Here is a 20,782-nt window from a genome sequence, read left to right on the forward strand (position 1 = left end):
TATTATTATTAGGACCCATTATTTTCCTCAACCACTTTGATTAATTCGATATATATAACACCCTATTTTCTTATTTTACACGCTCAATTTATTATCATTCATGGCATGTCATCTCTGTGCTTTTTATAAGAGTAAATAGTTATTTTTTACTATAAAAAAATTTATATATAGATAAATTTATTTATTAAAAAACAAAAAATAATGTTATATCTATAAAAATTAAAAAATAGATTTTAATCGATAAAATTATCTAAATTTTAAAAAATTATTAAAAATTTTAAAATTATCTTTAATCTAACCTAACACAAAAATCATTCCTAATCTCAAGTCTCACTTTCCTGTTCAGCTTTTTCGCATTTTGTTAATGTTGGCATGACAACAATAGAAATAGGGTAACTAGCAATAAAATATAAAAAAATATTAGAGAATAATAAAAATTTACTATTTTTAACCATCAATATTTACAAGTATATAATAAAATACGTTGTTAGATTATTAGATAAAAAAATAAATTAAAAAAATTAAATTAATAATTAAGTGATAGCTAAAAAAATAAATTCTAATGATCTTTTAATATTTCTTCTAAAATATAATGTAAATAAAAATTAACAAATTGTCAAGGCAACAAATTAGTCCAACTCAGAACAAAGCAAGAAGGAAAAAGAAAATAAAGTGAAGGAAGTATTTTTGTTTTGCATATATATGACCGAGTGGTTGTTGCACTAGCATAGTATTTTGATGAACAATCCCGCTAAGTTATCAATAATATTTCTGTTAACATCTGCTAATTCTTTTTATGATTGTGTTTAAAGAAAGTGTCTTTACGTAAATGTGTCTAATAAAAATATTTTTTTAATGGTTGTGTCTAATAAAAGTATCTTTATATATGTATTTTTTGGATATGTCTCCTTATACATGTATTTAAAATATAATAATTAATTATTATTGGTAATAAGTTGGCGTACTTTTCCTTTGATGAAGAGTAGTGAAAACGTCACCAAAAATTAGAAAGAGAGACGAAAGAAACATGTTTCCATGAAACGACTATTGTGCCTCCTCCTCCTTTCTTTTTTCACCATTTTATTTCGGTTTTTGTAATATATTTTTTTATGTATTTATTAAAAGTGAATATTTTTATGAAGATTTTATAATTGTCATTGTATAAAAATATTTTATTTTGATTATTAAATGATAAATTCTAAAATTTGATTTTTATATATTATAAAAATATTATTTGTATTTAAAATATGATAAAATAAATAAATTATATTTTTTAAATTAAAATTATTACAGAAATATATTAATATTTTTATTAGAGTAGTTACCTTTATAAAAATGTGTTAGTGAAATAATAGAATGAGTGAGAATAAATAATAAATTACCGAGTCTTGGCTGCTCTCATTTTTTTTAAGGAAGGAGAATGTTAGTGAGAGAGTGAATCTTCTTCCGTAAAAAAAAATCGGATGATATTTAGTATTTAATCTTATTTTTAATTGTTTTTTCTATTATTTATTTTTAGTCACACTTATAAAATTAAAGATAAAAAATAATTTTATCAATTGATCCAAATTCATTCCGTAAATATAATATTAAATTTATTTTTTTAAGTATATTTATCTGTGCTTAAATCTTTTATGATTAAAAATAGTTATTTACTCCCTTTTATACTTACATTTGTTATTTAATTTATAAGGATAATAATATCTTTCTTCCAACATCCTAGACAATTATAATTAGTTCTTTTTTTTTTGAATTTGACAAGTCAAAACCATTTTTATTTAGTCCAACTTTAAGATTTAGCAATATATCTTAAAAACACATATTAAAATTACTATTAATAAAATTTTAAAATTTTTAATTCAACTAATGCATAATATATAGATATATCAAAAACATAAATTTTGTATTTTTTTGAGACAAAATTTCTTTTACTTAATAATCTAAATATATGTTTAAGGATGGATACATTCCTGTACTTGTGGGCACAAATATTCCCACTAAAATTTAAAATATCTTAAATAATACATAAAAATTTTATATAATTATTTTTATTATATTATTAAATTTGACTTTACTATCTTATCTCTTTTATTTTATTTAATGTTATATATATTTTGTTCCACTATTAATATTTTTTTAAAATTCATCACTGCATATCCTTGTAATTTTATAGTTAAATAAAATATACTAGCCAACCAATATATATATATATATATATATATATATATATATATATATATATATATATATATATATATATATATATATTCTCACATTGCATTTGCTTGAAGAAAATAATATGTTATTTGATGATATTAGTATATATACCTATTTAGTTTGTGCGTGACCAAGACAATAATTAAGGGAAATGCAGGGAAGCTTACATGAAGTATTGAATAAATATTGGACTTATAAAATAAGGAATTAGAACTTTTTTAGGTACTATTAAATTGTTAGAATAAGATTTTTTAAATAAATTTTATTTTATTTTTTAGTGTATTTTAAAAATTTTAATAATAAAAATAAAATATTAATTATTTTTTAAAAAATTATAATTTATATCTTTTTTAAAAAATTGTTTTACTTAAAATTTTTTTAATATAATAAATAAATAAATAAATAAATATTTTTATATAAAATATTTAAATATAAATTTTTTTTATTTTTTTATTTTTTTAAAAATTCACACAAATAAATTCTTACAAATAAAATTTTGTGAAAATAACGTTAATACGTAGTTACGTTGATAAATAAAGGTTTTCTAATAATAATTAAATAATACTAAAGAAAGCAACATGTTTTCCACCCCTTGAATTGCATAAAATGGTGTGTCAACGTGGGACGTGGAGAGTAGTTGAATAATAATTGGAGATTTTATCAGTTTATATAGAAAACAAAACATAGTGTTATTTAATTTTGAGAATTTAATTTTTATATATTATATAAAATAAATTTATACGTGTATTTAATTATATAATATTATTTATTTTAGTAAAATAATTATTTTTTATAATAATAAATAATTATCTAAAAAAATGAATATAATTACTATCTTTTATGTTAATTATAAAAATAATCTTTTAAAAGAATAAATATAATTATATAATTATATAAAATATTTTTTTAGAGTATTAAAATTAAACTTTTAATTTTAAATGAATAAATATAGGAGTCAACACAATTCTAAAAGAAATAAAGACCTAGTATTGTATATTTTCTTTTAACTACTCTATAACAAATTCCATTTCTCAATAATATATGAGAAAGCATTTCCTTTAGTATATATATATATATATATATATATATATATATATATATATATATATAATATTACTAGGGAGTCAATGGTCTGAGTATATAATGTGTACAATAGACTATTGAGTTACAAAATGAACATCACTTATACTATCCAAAATAATCATTTGAATACTAGAAATAATAAACATCTCAGGTCATAAAACCATTCATCTCACAACAAACTATTTATTTAAATTAAATAAAAAGACATGATAGAAATACAAGTTACTGACTTCAGAAGGCTCTTTTTAGTTTTTAATGTAAAAATAAAAAATAATACATGTAATTTAAATAATGCATTAGTTCAGTAGTGGTTATTTGAATTTGAAGTCCGTGTTTGATGAATTGATGTCATCTTTCTATGCTAATTAATTAATATTGATAAATAATAATAATATTGCGTTATCTCATTCCTTTAGTTAATTGAAATATACGTGAAAAAAAAAAAGAGAAAAGTGACGTGTAGAAATTGGTAATGGACAATAGAAAATTAAAAAGAAGATACATACACATTACTATTCAGAAATGAACAAAATAGGAAGCAGAAAATATCTTGTGACATGGTTAAGACCAAAACTATATTCTCACTAAGGTCTGAACATAGCTTCTATGCTGAAAATTGAAATAACATTATTCCTATAAAAAGACAAGTTCCCTATATTATCCAATCCAATATTCTAATAATAAATTAAATTAAAGATATAGTTCGTTTTAGTTTGTGTTGATCAATTTGGAGATAAGTTAAAAGAAGCAAAGGCAATGAATAACAACTAAAAGAGAAGACAAAAGGATGGAAAGGACCACATACATGTGTATATATGTAGGGGACAACAGAGTTTCATAAGTATCAAGCTGATCAGAAAAGAAAGGGAAGGCCATGCAACAGTTGAGACAATAATTCTATGGCGGCAATATAACTCATGAATCAATGTATCTTTCTCCCAAACCATGATGATGTCTTGTCCCTCCTCTAACTCCTACTCATAAAATAATAATACAGTATAATTTTCTTTTTTGTTTTTTGGTTTTCACCGCATTCTTCTGTTTGATGGATTAAAAATTGATTCTGAATTTTATTAAACTCAGTTTGTTTTTTGAGACAAGATAGAATATGACACTAACACTCAGACAATAGAACAAAAATACTAAAAATTATTTTTTGTGTATTGTGTTTAATATTATGTACAAGACACTAATATAATGTCATGTATTATGTTTTGATAAATATAAATAGAACTAAGATATTATACAAAATAACTAAAATAGTCATGTGATTTCAAATTTTGTATATCAAGTACAAATTATTAAAGATTTGTTTATAATCAATAAATTATTATATGTAAAAATAAAATTTGATTTTTAATACTTATTTAACCAGAGAAATCAACTAATTATTTTGACCGATAAATTTTTGCGTATAAAAAGGTTTTCTATATTTGCTTTAAGAGACCCAACATGTGAAGCATTTACGTGATGCTATGTGGTTATTGATGCTACCTTAGAGATATTTTTGGACTATGATCATATGCATGTCCATTTCATTGCGTTAACAATTGAGTTATCTTTTTCTGGTTGTTTATAGATATATTCTATTAACTCGAATCCACTAACTCAACTCGGACTTGATGACTTCTCCTATTTTTTTATTTTTATTTTTTCTCCAAAACCACCAAGTATCTAGTGTTGCTTTAAACGACTTGATATTAGTACAGTTAAACTTTTCTTGTTCATCTTGAATTATAATTATAAATATAAAAAATAATTATAAATATTGTTAGTTTTACTTTTCCAAAAAAGGACCAATTTATTCACTTTTTTCATTAGAGAAAACTCTCTAGTGCAGCAAAATCAAATCTAAATTGTGATTAAAAAAATGCAGATAAGAGGGTGAAACGCACGAAGGCGGCAGAAAGAGAAAAAGTAGGCACCGTATACAGCACCTACTACTCTTCACCACCATTGGAGACGCCAGGTGAAGTAAAACCTACCATAATGTTCCATTGTGGTTTGTGGAGTGGTGTCATTATCCTGTATTCCTCTGATGGATATGGGTCAATTTCTTAATAGATTAATTTTCATGTATCAGAATGTAAATAATCTTTGTACTATCATTAAATAAAAATTATGAAAGCTATCCTGTCATAACAGATAGTGAGACAGGTACGTAAAAATAAATTATCCTGACAGTTCTTTATTTTTCATTGGACACTAAACAGTATATATTGGAAATGCTGTCTTTTTTTTTTTCCAAAAAGCAGGGTTAATAAAGAGCAAAACTGGTTTCCAAGATAATAAAAAAGATATGGATCATGATCAACATATTCCCATCACAACGGACAAAAAGGGAGTCTCTTTCTGTTATTATCACATACCATAACAGGGCCACTAATGATAATTATAATTGCTATTGGCATTTTGTCACAGCAACTACTTATCCCACCAAGCTCCCAAAAGCTTGAAAGAAGAGAAATAATTGATTCCTCATTGAATTGGAGCACCAATTCTCCACTTCATTCGAATCTTCCATGAGTAACCAAAATGTGAATATTCATAGCATTTGCAGATATGCTTCTTGTTCCCCTCAAGCATGAAATTGCGCAAAATATCAACGAGCTATTGTATTATGCTTGCTTAAAGATAAGAAATCTAAGTTTTTAAAGAACTGTTATTAGTAATAATGCGTTTGCACGCATGGAGGTGTGGATGGAGTTGTGAGCTCCATTTCGGGAAAAGGAAAAAAAAAGTAACTATGGTTTTAGGAGTTTGATTAACAAATGCCCTTTGGTACATTTGTGAAAGAAGTACTTGTTTAAGCAGTAAAATAAATAAAATAATTACTGAAAATTCAAGTTTTTAATATTTCTAATACACTTAATGCTTTAAAAATTTCAAAACAAATGTCCTAAAGGCACTTATTAATTAATTCCTTGTTTAAACTATGTTAAAATTAATATCAATTGAAAACTTACATTTCTTAAATACATATACAAAAAGAACTTTTTTAAATTTTAATATTCTATCTTTAATCCAAAACATCTACTGTATTCATTTAGATAAACTAATACATAGTAGCCAATTACACTGATTTAAGCATGACAAAGTGTTTGAACAACACTGATTTTATCTTTTCCTTAAATTATCAATAACCTTTTTATTTATCTTTCAACAGTTTTCCATATATGGTATATATCATTCAAGCTAATGTTTATTTATCTTTTGTCTCTGAATTTTATATCTTCTGTCACAATACAATTTCCACAAAAAGCCTTACTATCTGTGCCTTGAACTGCTAATACAAAGAATGGAATCTTAAAAGGGGGGGGGGGGGGGGAATGAGAGGAGGGGGCGGAAGGGGGAAGACAGAATCCTCCTAACAGCTCATTTAGGATATACTTTTCTGAATACTCGGAATGGTTGCAAAATTTGCTGTACTTGCAAATTTAGCAACACTTGATCCTGGATAAATCACATAGAGCATATCATCTAAAGACATAATCTTGCTTTGCTTTTGAGAATACTCTAAAAATAAGAAAATTTACTTATATTGGAAAATCTTGTAATAACATGAATGATGCCAGCGTGCCTGTTGCCACCAAGCATTCTGCCTTCCATTTTATTAAAAGGTCCAAATTGTTATGAAGTTAATCAGATTAGAAAAAGAAACCCAACTTTCGGGAGTCAGCAACAAAATCACGAAATTTGAACACAGAATTAATAATTTCTTCATTTCCAACCATTATATAACAAAGGTAAGTTTCATTTACAGAGTAGATGACAGGATGCACAATTTGAGTAATTTACTCTATCAGCTTCAAAAATGGAGCTAAATCCTAACCTCGTATTGGTTACCTGTACCGCCTAGCAAAAAAATCCCATCGAAGTTACTAAATCACAGGAACACTCCCGTTTGGTTGTTGTATTGTTCCGAGAGGATTTCCTACAAAACCAAGCCCACGTCACTTCTATAGCATCTAAGTTTCCCATAATATTAATACAACTACTACAACTATAAAAAAATAAAAAAAAAACACACACACTCTAACACACTCTCTCACTCAAACACACTAACTATAACAACTAAATGTTATGTGGCTTATCCAAATGCAACAAAGGTGCTGCAACATATCTGTTTGCTCCTTGTCAAAGTTTGTGCTTCAAAACTAGTTACGTAATAATTAATTAGTACCAAAATGCTGTGAACCCACTTATAGCTAGAGATACTCTCTTGATAATTGCCGAATTGACTTAATTTAGCACATGTCATGATCAGCATAAGCAGCTTGGTATAACAGTAAGACCAAATAAAACAACTTAATAACATATTACCTGTGTTGCTAGCAAAAGAATAAGGTTTTGAAAGAAAGTTGCTTCTTGTCAAACCCGTATGGGTAGCTGCAGACCTTGAAACATTATCAACAAGAAACTGATTCGACAAGCCACCACTTGGCGGACCTTCTTTAAGCATGGATATTTCTGAGCTTTTTGCAAGAATCTGACAAGAATTTTGTGCCTGACACAAGGCTGGTGAATTGCTCTGTTTTCCAGGGGGAAAAAAGGAGGGAAAAAAAGAGCTTTTGGTCAAGAGCATGTGAAAAGAGAGGGTCTTTAGCATTCAAGCAGGAAGTTACAACCAGCAAGTGGAGCATACAACATAATTCCTCCTTGCTTTTAGAATGACCAAAAGATAAAACAATGATAAATGTTTACAACTATGACATTAGATTGCACCTAAGCAACATTAAGAACACAAGATTCAAAACCTGTAACGAAAAAAAATCAATATTAAATAACAAGTGAAGAATGGCACACCTCCTTGTTCGGCACATTATCCATTCTTTCAAATGAAGGGTTCATTTGACTTGAATCTTGTACTGGTGACATCTTTTGACTTACATCATGATGTAATTCCTCACACATGTTCTGGAAATATAGATGACGAATTGAAGCACGCAATCGATTTCTCCTTTGTGAATAATATATCTTTGTAGCAAGGGGTGCAGGAAAATCTAATTGAACACAATCATATAAGAATAAATGGAAGCATTCAACACTGAGGAATCTCAGAGAATAAATGTTTCAGGAAAGGGCTTCCTTCCCACAAGCTACAATAAGGTTCATGAATTGGTAAACTAAAATATATTTTGTTAGCCTCTATACCATTCTTCGCCGGGAGTTGCTCATGGACCAGCCCAAGGTTTTTCTGGTTGAGGTCTTCATGTTCAGAAACAGTTCTGTCAAGCAAATCCTTGCCTGAATGGATTCAGGGAGAAAAAAGATTAGGCTATCCTTCCCATGGCCAGTGTCCATATAAAAAGTTTTAGAAGGAAATGAAATTTTAGTTTTGAGGGAAAATTACATAGCTAACAGATACTTTTACAAGAGACTTTTTGCAGAGTAAATTTTAACTTTGATGATATTTATTGATTTTGAATAATGATTCAGGCTCTGGCATTCAATGTATTGAAGCTTGATCACATCTACCTGGCGAAAATCTAGTGCATCTAATGATAATTTGAATTCTACTGAAGCACAGTCCACATCCATATCCTTCATCAATGATTTCATGCATCACAGATAATACATTCCACAACCCCTTCCCCATGAATGGTCTCATACATTTTTAAAAACTATCATTTTCCTTGTTTGCACTAGTAGATTGAACTTTTAAACAAACTATAATAATGAAACACTGGGATGAAAACTAAAGACTTTCAACAATGCTATACAATGGAAACAAATTTCTTAACTGTATTCTAACATCAAGTACAATTTAACTTTAAAATGATAATTTTTAGTCAAAAGCTTATGATTCTTATTGGAAAAAAACTCATTTTGATAACTATGGCAAGAACAAATGACTCCGACATGCATAGTGGCACACTTACATGTAAATCCATCTGTGAAGCTCGCAGTTTTTGTCACTCCATATTCTGTTACATGAGTTTCGGGTAAAGGTAGATATGTGCTGGCTGTCCTGCAACCAAGGTAACAATACAAGGTAATGAGGTGAAAGGAAGATGTGTAAAAAAAGGTAAAAGAAGAAATACTGAATTCCAAACTTAATTTTTAAACAAACATGTGAGTTATCCTTTATAGACAGGATTTTATATTCAGGGATCAAAATTAAAGACAGTTAGGGTAAAGAAGTCCCATTAATTGTAGTTTATCACTTTATGATGTTCCAAAAAGGGTGGCACACTGGTCATAAACATGGAGTTAAGATGTAAGACATGTTCATCTAGTGGGAAAAGGCTTTGCTGCTGCATTTCTCTCATATGATCCTTTTATGCCAGCAAAGATGCTCAAATTCACAAGAGTCCTCCAAACAGCATTATATTTTTGGGGCACAATATCAATTTCAACGATATCAAAATAATCAAACTGCCCAAAAAAAAACCTATAAATGTCAGAAGAACTAAGAAAGCATACGCTTTACGACGTTTAGTTGGAGGATTCATTACAGAAGCTGGGTGATCTCTATTTCCAGGATTAGTTCTTGTATCCTCCATCATAGGTGTCGCATCTGCAGAATATAAGTGCCCTATGTAAATTGGATCTAAAATGAAGCAAGCTTTTAGCAAATCAATATTATGGCATCATAAGAAGTTAATTGTCTAAATGACCAAAATTGTAACAACTAGAGGAAAAGATATCTATGTTAAAAGATATTACCAGAGGTTTTAGGTCAAATTTTGAATGCCAAGGTAAAGCTCTTAATGCAGAAACATATTTTCATGGGAGAACACATACAAGAAAGTCAGGAGGCTAATTTTTAGTTTCATAAAAGCATTGAAATTAAAGTGCACAAGTGACTTTATTTGTTCGTTTATCGGTTCAAAATTCAAAGTGAAAGTCAACATAAGAAGTTAAAACATCAAGACATACTAACTAAAAATTGGAATAACACCAGCGTACCCTTATCTTTTCCAAACAAATCATTGATAAATTGACTTAACCTTAGGAAAACTTATTATAGATAGCAACATGGCCAAAATAAGTGAGGATCTTCGAAAAACACAGGTCAAACTATTTGTGAGAATTGCACAAAATCAGAAAAGTGGAACTTAATACAAGGGGTTTTACCTTTCGCTACATTTGAGAAGGCAGTCACTCTGACTTGACTGTTCAAGGGTGATTGTGATGCACCAGTATCAATATTATCCATAGATTCATATTTCCTCTGCTCCCGAACTGCAGCAGCTTGGTTTATTAGGGTTACGAGGCACAAAATAACTTTATGAATACCTAGGATTAGAATGGGGGCAAAATAACTGAAAAGCTCCCATTAAGAGGAAATCACATTCAAGAAATCCAGAATGCAATTTTTGAAAGATGCAATTTTGAAAATAACTGAAAATCAACAGAACATTAAGCAAACACTAAAACAATACAGAGAAGGCAAATGTAAGGATACGTGCACATGAAGTTGATAACTTTTTCTTTTCTTTCCTGGGAGGTTTTCGATTCCCTGTGCTGCCATCAAGCTCCAAGCTAGTTTGTTCTGTAAGCTTTAATGACCTACAAAGTTCTGAAAAAGAAATGAGGAAAAGGGGGTGAGAGTAAAACATAGAAAAATCAATATTAGCACTTCTATAACAAAGAGAGACCAAAAACAAAGCGCAATTAAACAGCCAACACCATATGATGGTCTTTGTAAGTCAATGATCTAGAATTTAGAAATTAATTGCATAATATTATAAGCATTCAACAGGGCATTGTAATGTTCTGATTGCCAACACTCATCCTCATATATAACATAAAGAAATAATGAGAAGTTCTAAAACAGATGGAGAAGAGAGACCCCCAGACCTGCATGACTGGCATACTGGCTATCCTTGATTGGTTTCTTGCAAAAGTTACAGCATACCTGAAACAGGATGCCAAAATGTTAATCGAATAATTTGATATACTTTTCAGACAATGCTTGCTTATGAAGACATCTAAAAAATACACGAATAAATTCCATAATTTAGAAAGTTGGCATAAAATGGAGAAACTGTTCCATCAAACCATGTTAGATGAGCTATGTGCTTGCAATGAATAAAATATCGTCCTAAAACCATAGCAACAGCATCTTAGAGGAATTCCTAAACAATAAAAATACTAATGACTGAATAGTCTACAGCCCATAAGGCCCAAAGGACATTAACCAAAGCAAACACTTAAAAGACAATACTGTATCTTATTGACTTAAATTACTTAAGGAATATAGAGTACTCCTAATCAATTCATACAATGCACATGCACAGAAGATAAAAACAGTTGACAATCATACCATTTTCAGGAAATATTATATATAAATGGCAGTGGGGTCATATAGTAATCAATAAGACAACACGGAAAAAGAAGTGGCAAACCTCACCAGCTGCAATAGATCAGTCATAGGACTCTGACCATACACATGCATATCTGTGCCATTAAAAAACCTTTAGGCATCAATTATATTTTTAAAACAAAAAATAAATAAATAAATAGTGAACAACAGGAAAGGCAAACAAATTATTGATTGTCATCATGAAAATAAACCAAAAGCAATAACGGAAAACTAAATTAGAACACCAAAATCAATTCAAAAGATATTGCATAATGAATTAAGTAAAATATAAAAAATAAAAACTAATATCTCTCAAGCCAATCCACGAATTGAATTTAAAAGGTCAAGACAACCTTCTTCATCAAGTAAATTTGCTTCATCTGCCTCACGTAGTTCTCTGCAAATATACTCAGCAGCTGACCTGCCAAAGTCATCTTCCAAAGCCATGCATGAACAGATGACATGGATCAGAAATTGAATACATCAGCAATACATAAATAGATATCTGAGTAAAATACATTTACACTCACCTACTTTTAGAATTGTCCCACCAATGTGGATGGTTACATGAATCAAACAGCACTACAGTACTTTCTAAATCATGCTGACACTTATATCCATTTTTTTGTTTTTTCTTGCAATAATTAAGTTCTTGATTAAGCATATTAATTCCAACAACAAACAATGCCCAAGCATAAAGCACAATCACAACAACTATAAAAATTCAGAGGTAGGGTCTTCTTCTACCTGCAATGGTTTGGGAGAAACTCCCAGCAGCTAGAAACTTTGCCATGACGTCCATTCTTCCAATCCCAAGGGAACATACCATCGAGAATGAAAAAGTATAAAATAAAAAAGCCGCAAATCTGAACAACACAATAATTCAAATCAGTTTCAGCTTCAGCTCGTAGCTACTCTTCTGATCTAACAACAACAACGACGATAGAACAATCGGTAAAAACAGAAAACCCAACGAAACGCGAACGTCAAATGCGGAATGCGCCAGATGCATCGCCAATCAACGAATCCCTCAAGACGCAGCAAAAACAAGCGTAGGTGAAACTAACATTCGGAAATCCAGAAACAATGATCTTAGAAACAGAAGAAGGTTACCTGGATCGACGAGAACCCTAGAAACGACGGAATCGGAGCGGAATTGGGGAATGGAAGTGATCTGAGAGCAATGCCTGTGGAGAAGAAGGGGCGGGAGCTTAGGGTGATGCCATCAATGGCGGAAGAGAAAACCCTAGTAGAAGAAAAATAGAGGAAGAGGATTTTAGTATTTTACCCTCTTTCGTAGCTATTTTTGGTGGAAGAGGGAAAAAATCGCGTTCTCTCTCTCTCTCTCTTCTCTCCGCGCGGGGAGGAAGAGTGGGAAGAGAAGCAAAAATAGGAAAAACGCTATTTTATGAGAAGCGAGTTTTTGAGCTGAGCGTGGCTTTTTACATTTTCTGAAGCAGCATTCGTTGGTCTTTGTGCAATGCAATGCGATGCGATGATTCGTACGTACTACTTGCTACGCACTCTGCACCATACTCTTGCTATTTCTTAGTTTCGCTTCATTTTTTTATTATTTAAAGATTTAAAGATAGTCAAATTAAGAATTATTTTTTGGATGTATTCAAGCAAGAGATGAAGAGAAAGAGGAGCTATATACAAGAATTTTAGTTCAAATGCTTACGTATATCGGACTTCTTCTATATATTTAAAATTTTTAGATTATATAATTTTCTAATATGATATCAAATTTTTAATAATAAAAAAAATTATTTTTTATTGAGTAAATATTCTTTCTGGTCTATTTTTTTTTAAATTGACTAGCCGCACCCTAACCTTTAAAATTTGACAAATCAGTCCCTGAGTATTTGCTCTATTAGACACATCAACCCTTTTGTGACTTTCTCGCTTGAAACTCGAGGAAGACATTGATGTAGATAGAAGAATGTTGATACTAAAGAACAGATTTGAGCAATTGGAGCACAAAGTGAATTTGGCAATTGAAGAAAATTCAAAGAAATGGAGTATTGGGTTTATGGTCTATGTCATGGTAGCCATGTTAATTGTATTAGCAGCAGTGAAATACGTTGTAGTCTAGGACATAGATTATATGTTGTTGCAGTATGGGATGTATGGTTAATGTTAATATATAAAAATTTTGCTTTTGGGTATGTAGTAACTATGTTCTATATGGATGGATTGTGATTTCGTTGTATTAATGATACTCTAATTTTGTGTAATAGTTACGGATCTATGAAATTCTAGACAGTGTGATTTATATCCAAAAGCAAAGAAATTTCATTCATAATGCTATACACATAGGCATAGCTTAGTCTATTGATGTATCAGCTGGAAACAAAAAAAATATTTTGTTGAGCTAAATGTTTACTCCCTAAACAAAAAGTCACTAGTAGTCTGTTACATACTTTAAGTCATTAAATAATAGGTCCCAGCCTTTAATACATTGTGGATCCATAATAAAAAAAAAAAAGAACAAAACAAAAGACACCAATCCTATGTTGCTGTAACCATGTGTATGAGTTGGTCATTTCATCGCTGGTGGCCTTAAGCAATATCTCCTCTTGGATACAGAAACCAGGTGGAGGGGTTTGTAGGGCTCATCTTCAATGGGAGAAGGTCACTAAAACGCGCGTCTCTCCTTTTCTTCAAACGACGATGTTTCGATTATTGGATAAAGGCCAAATTGTCCTAACAAATCCAGCTGATGTGTACATGTCAGGTCACCTTCTCACCATTACAGGCAGTGGTAGAGCTTAGTTCAGACAAGGGGTGGCCATGGCCCCCCAAACTTTTATTAAAAAAATTAGTAATACTTTTTTAAAAAATAAAAAATAGTTCAGTTGGCTCAAATATTTTATTATGACTTAAAATACCAAAGTTTAATCTTCATCTCTTGCTTTTATTGCACAATAATTTTTAGTTTTAAACATTCAAAATATATTGGATTTGGAATGAATTGAGTGTATTCGCATTTCGCAGCTCTCTATTCAATAAGCAACACTCCCTTTACCTTTGAGTTCAAATATAAAAAATTAGGTATTTTTTATTTATGTAATTTAATATTATTTTATATTTTACCGTTTATTTAATTTAATTTTTTATATGATAAAAAATATTAGAATATTCAATAAGTATTGATATTATTGTATGCGTATAAATTGATAAAAAAAATTCAATAAATATTATAAATTTTAATATTTGTTCTTCTAATTTCTTTTTTACATATTTTACTGGATATATATTCAAATTTTTATATAAAATAGTCATAAAAAATCAAAGACTTGATGATGCATTTTTTAAGAGGAAGGCTAATATTCAAAAAGGAAAACATATAACTTTTATAATATCAACATTTGTAGATAGTTCTTCTACTTTAATGAATCACGAAGAAAGTAAGATACAACCTTCAAAAGTTTAAAGAGTTGCGTCTGATGAGTTTGACCTTAGTTCTTTAGAACGATACTCTGAAAAATGGTTTTAAATTTGGCAATATTACCCAAATCAGAAAGATGAGGTTAGACGAGCTTATCTTAAATGAGATTCATATCAAAAGCATCTTGACAATTATCTTCTATCTGGCCCCCCCAAAATTTCGTTTCAAGCTCCGCCACTGATTACAGGTCAGCGTTTTTCGTAAAGTTTCAAACGAGAGAGCCACGGAAGGGTTGATGTGTCTAACGGAACAAATACTCAGGGGTCGATTTGTCAAATTTTAAAGGTTAGGTTGCGGCTAGTCAATTTTCAAAAAGGACAAGGTCGAAAAGGGTATTTACTATTTTTTATTCATTCTTAAAAGAAATAATTAAATTTTAGATCACATTGTTAATCAAATTTAAAATATCTTAAATTTAGTTTATGTTTACATCTTATTATATCTGTATTTAATGTAGCAAATTAAAGTCGAAAAAAATAAAATCAAAACATTTTAAATTTTACTAGACAAAACTAAAAAAATTTATAAAAATAGAAAAAATAATTTTCATAGAAATAGAAGTTTATTCATGCCAAGAATATTTATATGATATTTTTTTTAGGATTGTATATAAGATTTTATATGAAATCAGACAATTGACTTTTAAAGTTTTGGGCTTTTGGGTTTGGGATCTGGATTTGCCTTAATCTCGTTTGGGCTTTTTTGGCATAATGAAGCATGACTGGTCGCCGGCTGCACCATGCGGGGCTTGGTCCAATTATAGGCTGGAATTATGAGTGAGTGGGGTCTTAACAATATTAACATTGGTTGGATGTAAATACCCAACAAAAAAACATTGGTTGGATATTTTGTATTTGATAAATTTAAAAAAAAACATGTATTTATATTTTTAAGATTTGTTTTTGGTGACTATTTTTAAGATGTTTTTAAAATCAAACAGATATGACAAAAACAAAAATCAAACAGATACTTTTTTAAAACTAACTTTTGTTTTATTAAATTGTCATGTAATATCATATATTGATAAATAATTAAATACAAAAATTTAAAATTTATATTCACCGTGATTATGTTTATCAAAGTCATGCGTTTTTTTAAAAGAAAATACTAGGGTGAACGCGAATTGGATCGGATTGAATATGGTCAAAATATTGATCCGATCCGCATTAAAACCATCGAATCGGATCCGATCCCATATCCGCAGTTTTTAAGTTTTGATCCGATCCGCAATCGATCCACACATTTGCGGATCTGATCAGATATCGGATATATCCGCAAAACACAAAAATATTTTAAAAAAAATTTATTTTTATTAAAAAACATATCAATAAAATTTATTTTTTCTATTCTTTTAAATAAGTTTACTATTAAAATAATACAACATATATGATAATTATTAGTTGAAATAAAATATAAAAAGAATATTTATTTATTTATTTTTTTATTTTCGCAGATATGCGGATCAGATATGCAAATATCTACACAAAATCCGCAATCCGATCCGATTAGTGTGCGGATTTGATCCGACCCGATCCGATAGTCTTGCGGATCAGATCTATATCCGCAATTTTTGGGTCAGATTCGGATAAATACTGCGAATATGCTGATCGAATTCGATCCATGAACACCCTTAGATAATAGTCAAAATACTATGCAAAAAGTTTGTTTAGACAGTTTGGTAGGTTATCTCCCCTCTGATTTGTTATGATTTCAAGTCAAATAAAGAAACATATATTACAAGGCAAAAATATAAAATGAAAAAGACCTGGATAATATGATAATGAAATTCAGTTTACAATTATATTACACAAAAATTATACAAATATGGTTTCTCTTTATAATAACGTCTATTATATATACTAATATTGATATAGACAATTGCACATGATATCGTTATGGATGCACATAATATCCCACTGTCACACTGACAAGTGCAACCACGCAAACAAACAGCAATGGAAACCCCACCTGAGGTCTTTTCATATTCCTTTTTCTCTTCAACATCTCCTGACAAAATAATCATGATTAAAAAAATTATTCGGTATCAAATATAGCAAGATAACTACTAACATGTTTTACTTTACTTTCATGTAACACAGAGAAATTAAGCATTCATCAGAAACCTACTACATTTCTGGCAAGTAAAATGGTGTCTGCTAAGTGAAAAAAAAAAGTTAACCAGTGATCATATGTCAAGACTGACAAGTGTGTGTTATAGTCACTTAATATGTCAAATTACTAAATTTTGACACCGTTAATAACGGAGATAAAAAAAAGACTAATGTGACTAATTTAAAATCTTTAAAAGACAAATTTAATTAAAAAAATATTTCGAGAACTAATTTGAAAAACATGTGATTTTTTCATACCACCTACCAACTCTAACTTAAGCAGATTCTTTTCTCGAGTGTTTGCGCGCTTCTCTTCAGTTAGCTTCGCAATTGTTTCGTCAGCCTGAAAAGATGATAACTAATTGTTCATTGCATCCATCATTGAAGTTTCAAAGTGTTTAAAACAACATGTCAAAAATTGCAACCCAAGAAACAGGTTTCAGGAATTGACTATATATGCTCAAGTAAAATTGCATCAAAGTTATGTAAAGGAATAGAGGATTGTATCAGAATATAACTGAGCAACACACAGAATAGTATAACTTCAAAGCAAAGTTACTGTGATATAAACAGGTTATCTGAATTGATGAAAATTATTCTGACCTCTCTTAGCTTAGACTCCATTATACTTAGCCTTGACTTCAATTCCTCATAATCCTTGGCTAAATTCAACCGCAAATCATCCTCCCCTTGCTTCATGCCAATCTCAACCTCAATTTTACTCTGAGTCCGAGGGTCATTCTCCACATGTTTCGAAATCATGTCCTCACCAGTTGTGTCCTCCTCCATATCCTGTGTTGGTTCCAAACTTTTCTCCTCAGCAACCTATTGGAAATAAAATTTAAAAAAAAAACAGATGTACACAAAATCAAAGATTCAGCACGGTACCAAGGTTAAATAATGTTTAATTTTCATTTCTAATTCTTAGTAATAATGCAGATTTTCATTTCTCAATAACTAATGTACTAACCATCTAACCATTTTCTTTATGGATGAATTTAGAGGGTTTATTAAGGCATAAAAGTATGAAACTATTCATGTGCCTTTAGTTAGCAACTTAAGCTTTTGGCAAAAACGATTCACGATTCACGATTCATGATACATACATGTAGTTATCAATGATTACACTACAATTATTACAAGATAATAGCATATTATTCCAGAGAAACTGCTACATTTCTTTAAGTAACTGAGGAAATGAACTTACTGTAAGAGAGGGAGGTAGGTTTTCAAGTCCATCCACAGTTGGAATCCTATCCTTGTAGCCAGCTAGCGAGTCGTGGTGGTAGAGATCTGAGTTCACCGGAAGCAAGACCGGCGAAGAAGGAGGACTGATGAGAACAACCCTGAGCTTCTTCTCCTCCACATAGTTGCCGCTTTCCTTAGAGAACTGCCACGAACACACAAAGATGATCATCAAGAATGACATTATTCATTCAGATGTGCATATATATATATTTAGAAACTCACATATAGTTATCTTCGTGTGAAATTGATAATTGAGAATCCTTAGACGATAATTTAGTCAAACCTGTCAAATTATCTAACAACTATCAATTATCAACTTCACGAGATTACAACTGCACGCGAGTGTTTGCCATATATATAAAAAAAGAAAGATAAAGAGAGTAGTATACGAATTGAGAAGAGATTTGATCGGGTGTTGTTCCAACGGGAACAATGGTGCTCTGAATGAGGAACTTGTCCTTGCATTGGAAATCCGGTGGTGCTGAGCGCTGAGGCTGCATAGTAACTGCATTTGCATTGATCCAAATTCAAAATAAACGAATCGGAAGAGAAAAGAGAAAATAAAGAGAAAAGAATCGTAACCGGTGAAATCACAGGAAGCGTGAGGCTTGATGATGCCAATGGTTGGTCTAACGCAGTATTTCTTAGGCGACGTCGTTTTAACCTGAATCAGAATCGTTAGTAATTAGTGATAATGACGATGATTATGAAGAAGGTAGTGAGAATCAAGTGAAATGAACCTTAAAAGCAACATAATGAGAGGCGTTGTTGGCAAGATGCACGAGGCAGGAACTCTGTTTCTTCAATTCAACTGAGAGAGGAAACGACGGAATATGGTGAGAGAAATGAATGCAGAGAGAAGTGATGATAATAAGAATGAAGAATGGAAAGAATGACTCACAGACAAAGGTGAGATGAGGGGGTTCGATTTGGAGAAGCTCGGTATCCATCGTAGAAGAGAGGGAGAGTGTGAATTGTGAAAGAAGGGAGAAGAAGAAGAAGAAGAATAAGAATGAGAAGAAGAAGGAGGAATGAAGGATAACAGCGTTGGGTGGTGTCAGTTACAACGGGAGGGTGAGTGAGAGCGACTTAGTGCTTGTATTTGCCGTATGTGTTTCTTTATCAACTACTTTTGAGTGAACTTATTTAACCGTTTTTAATTAGTTAGATACTCAGATCCAGTAAATTTAATGTGAAGTGATAGTTTAGAATTTTTATGGTTGGGTTTATTTATAGTTATAAAATATCGAGATAAAAATATATAGATATTGAATTAATATATTTTGTGTTAAGAAAAAATCTAGAGGCGAGTAACTTTTGTACCATCAAAATAAAAGTGAGTGATCTCCCACCATTAAATATAATCTCACATCATTAAAAACACTATTGATGGCCAATTGATAGTTAAAAAACACCAAAATTACTGGCCCCTAACATTCCTCGTGTTAATTTTGATATGAAATATATTGAGACAATAATTATATTTTTAAATAAAAAATTGAGAATAAATTAGATTTTAATCATTTATTTTAGTTTATTATCAATTAAAATATATGAATACTAATTTTTTTGTCTTTGTCTTATCCTATTTTTAGAATCAAATACAACTTAGATGACAATTTAGTCAAATCTGTCAAATTATTTAACGACTCTCAATTATTAACTTCACATGAAGTTAACTACACCTGATATGAGTTTAATTTTGATACATGAATAATTGGTTGTATTTTTTGTATAACGAAAAATATTAAAGGATCATCAAAATTTACTGTTTTTATTTTTAATTAGCCATCAATATTTAAAAGTATAGGTTAATAACTAAAACTAATAGTCAAAAATAATAAATTTTGATAATATTTTAATATTTTTTTATAACTATTTAATCATACTTATTTTTTTAGATAATTATTTACATAATTAATATAACTAGTAATTTTTTTTACTAATTTAATGTTTTACATTTCGTAAATCAAAACTAAATTGTATATTGAAAGATAATATATTTTTTTATCCCATATATTTAGAGCACTTAATTATTACTTATTTTCTAATTTTATTACAAGAGGAACTGCACCCTTGCTTAATTCGTTCTATCACCTCTCTACCAACATTTCTAGTGGTTATCTTAATTGTGACACTTCAACCCCTTCAACTATCTTTATAACAAATTTTTTAGTATGTATTTCTTTCTATGTACATTTTATAATATCATTTTATTGCTAGATATGTTTTATATAATAAGTAAACACTATTTACAGAGAAAGATAAATATATATGATTTAAATTATGAAATAATATTAAAACAAATGATCATGTAACAACACTCGTATCATTCACACTCCAACACATAAAATGGAACCA

At 29.7% G+C, this 20,782-nt stretch overlaps 2 protein-coding genes across 7 annotated transcripts; both read right to left on the bottom strand.

The window, feature by feature from the left end:
- Positions 1-6,995: 6,995 nt before the first annotated feature.
- Positions 6,996-13,169, bottom strand: LOC112795778 (uncharacterized). Of its 5 annotated transcripts, none has more exons than XM_029297723.2 (14): positions 13,058-13,169; positions 12,725-12,857; positions 12,359-12,477; positions 11,965-12,045; positions 11,660-11,706; positions 11,107-11,164; positions 10,712-10,825; positions 10,381-10,497; positions 9,727-9,820; positions 9,183-9,271; positions 8,455-8,547; positions 8,107-8,303; positions 7,624-7,831; positions 6,996-7,234 (listed from the first exon to the last, which is right to left on the bottom strand). In XM_029297723.2, the coding sequence occupies exons 3-14, from the start codon at positions 12,438-12,440 to the stop codon at positions 7,182-7,184; spliced, it is 1,233 nt and encodes a 410-aa protein (XP_029153556.1). In that variant the 5' UTR covers positions 12,441-12,477; positions 12,725-12,857; positions 13,058-13,169; the 3' UTR covers positions 6,996-7,181. The 5 variants fall into 5 exon arrangements, with proteins under 5 accessions (XP_029153556.1, XP_072090967.1, XP_025693712.1 ...); XM_072234866.1 differs by having other exon boundaries at positions 10,381-10,488; positions 12,725-12,798; positions 12,900-13,161; XM_025837927.3 differs by having other exon boundaries at positions 12,725-12,798; positions 12,900-13,161.
- A 3,643-nt stretch (positions 13,170-16,812) lies between these two features.
- LOC112795779 (vesicle-associated protein 2-2) lies at positions 16,813-19,514 on the bottom strand. Of its 2 annotated transcripts, none has more exons than XM_072234867.1 (8): positions 19,323-19,514; positions 19,162-19,232; positions 19,004-19,085; positions 18,811-18,926; positions 18,381-18,563; positions 17,777-17,998; positions 17,439-17,516; positions 16,813-17,066 (listed from the first exon to the last, which is right to left on the bottom strand). In XM_072234867.1, the coding sequence occupies exons 1-8, from the start codon at positions 19,369-19,371 to the stop codon at positions 16,956-16,958; spliced, it is 912 nt and encodes a 303-aa protein (XP_072090968.1). In that variant the 5' UTR covers positions 19,372-19,514; the 3' UTR covers positions 16,813-16,955. The 2 variants fall into 2 exon arrangements, with proteins under 2 accessions (XP_072090968.1, XP_025693714.1); XM_025837929.2 differs by having other exon boundaries at positions 16,813-17,069.
- Positions 19,515-20,782: the final 1,268 nt, after the last annotated feature.

The sequence above is a fragment of the Arachis hypogaea genome, chromosome 4, assembly GCF_003086295.3.
Source record: "Arachis hypogaea cultivar Tifrunner chromosome 4, arahy.Tifrunner.gnm2.J5K5, whole genome shotgun sequence".
In the NCBI taxonomy this organism is placed as follows: Eukaryota; Viridiplantae; Streptophyta; class Magnoliopsida; order Fabales; family Fabaceae; genus Arachis; species Arachis hypogaea.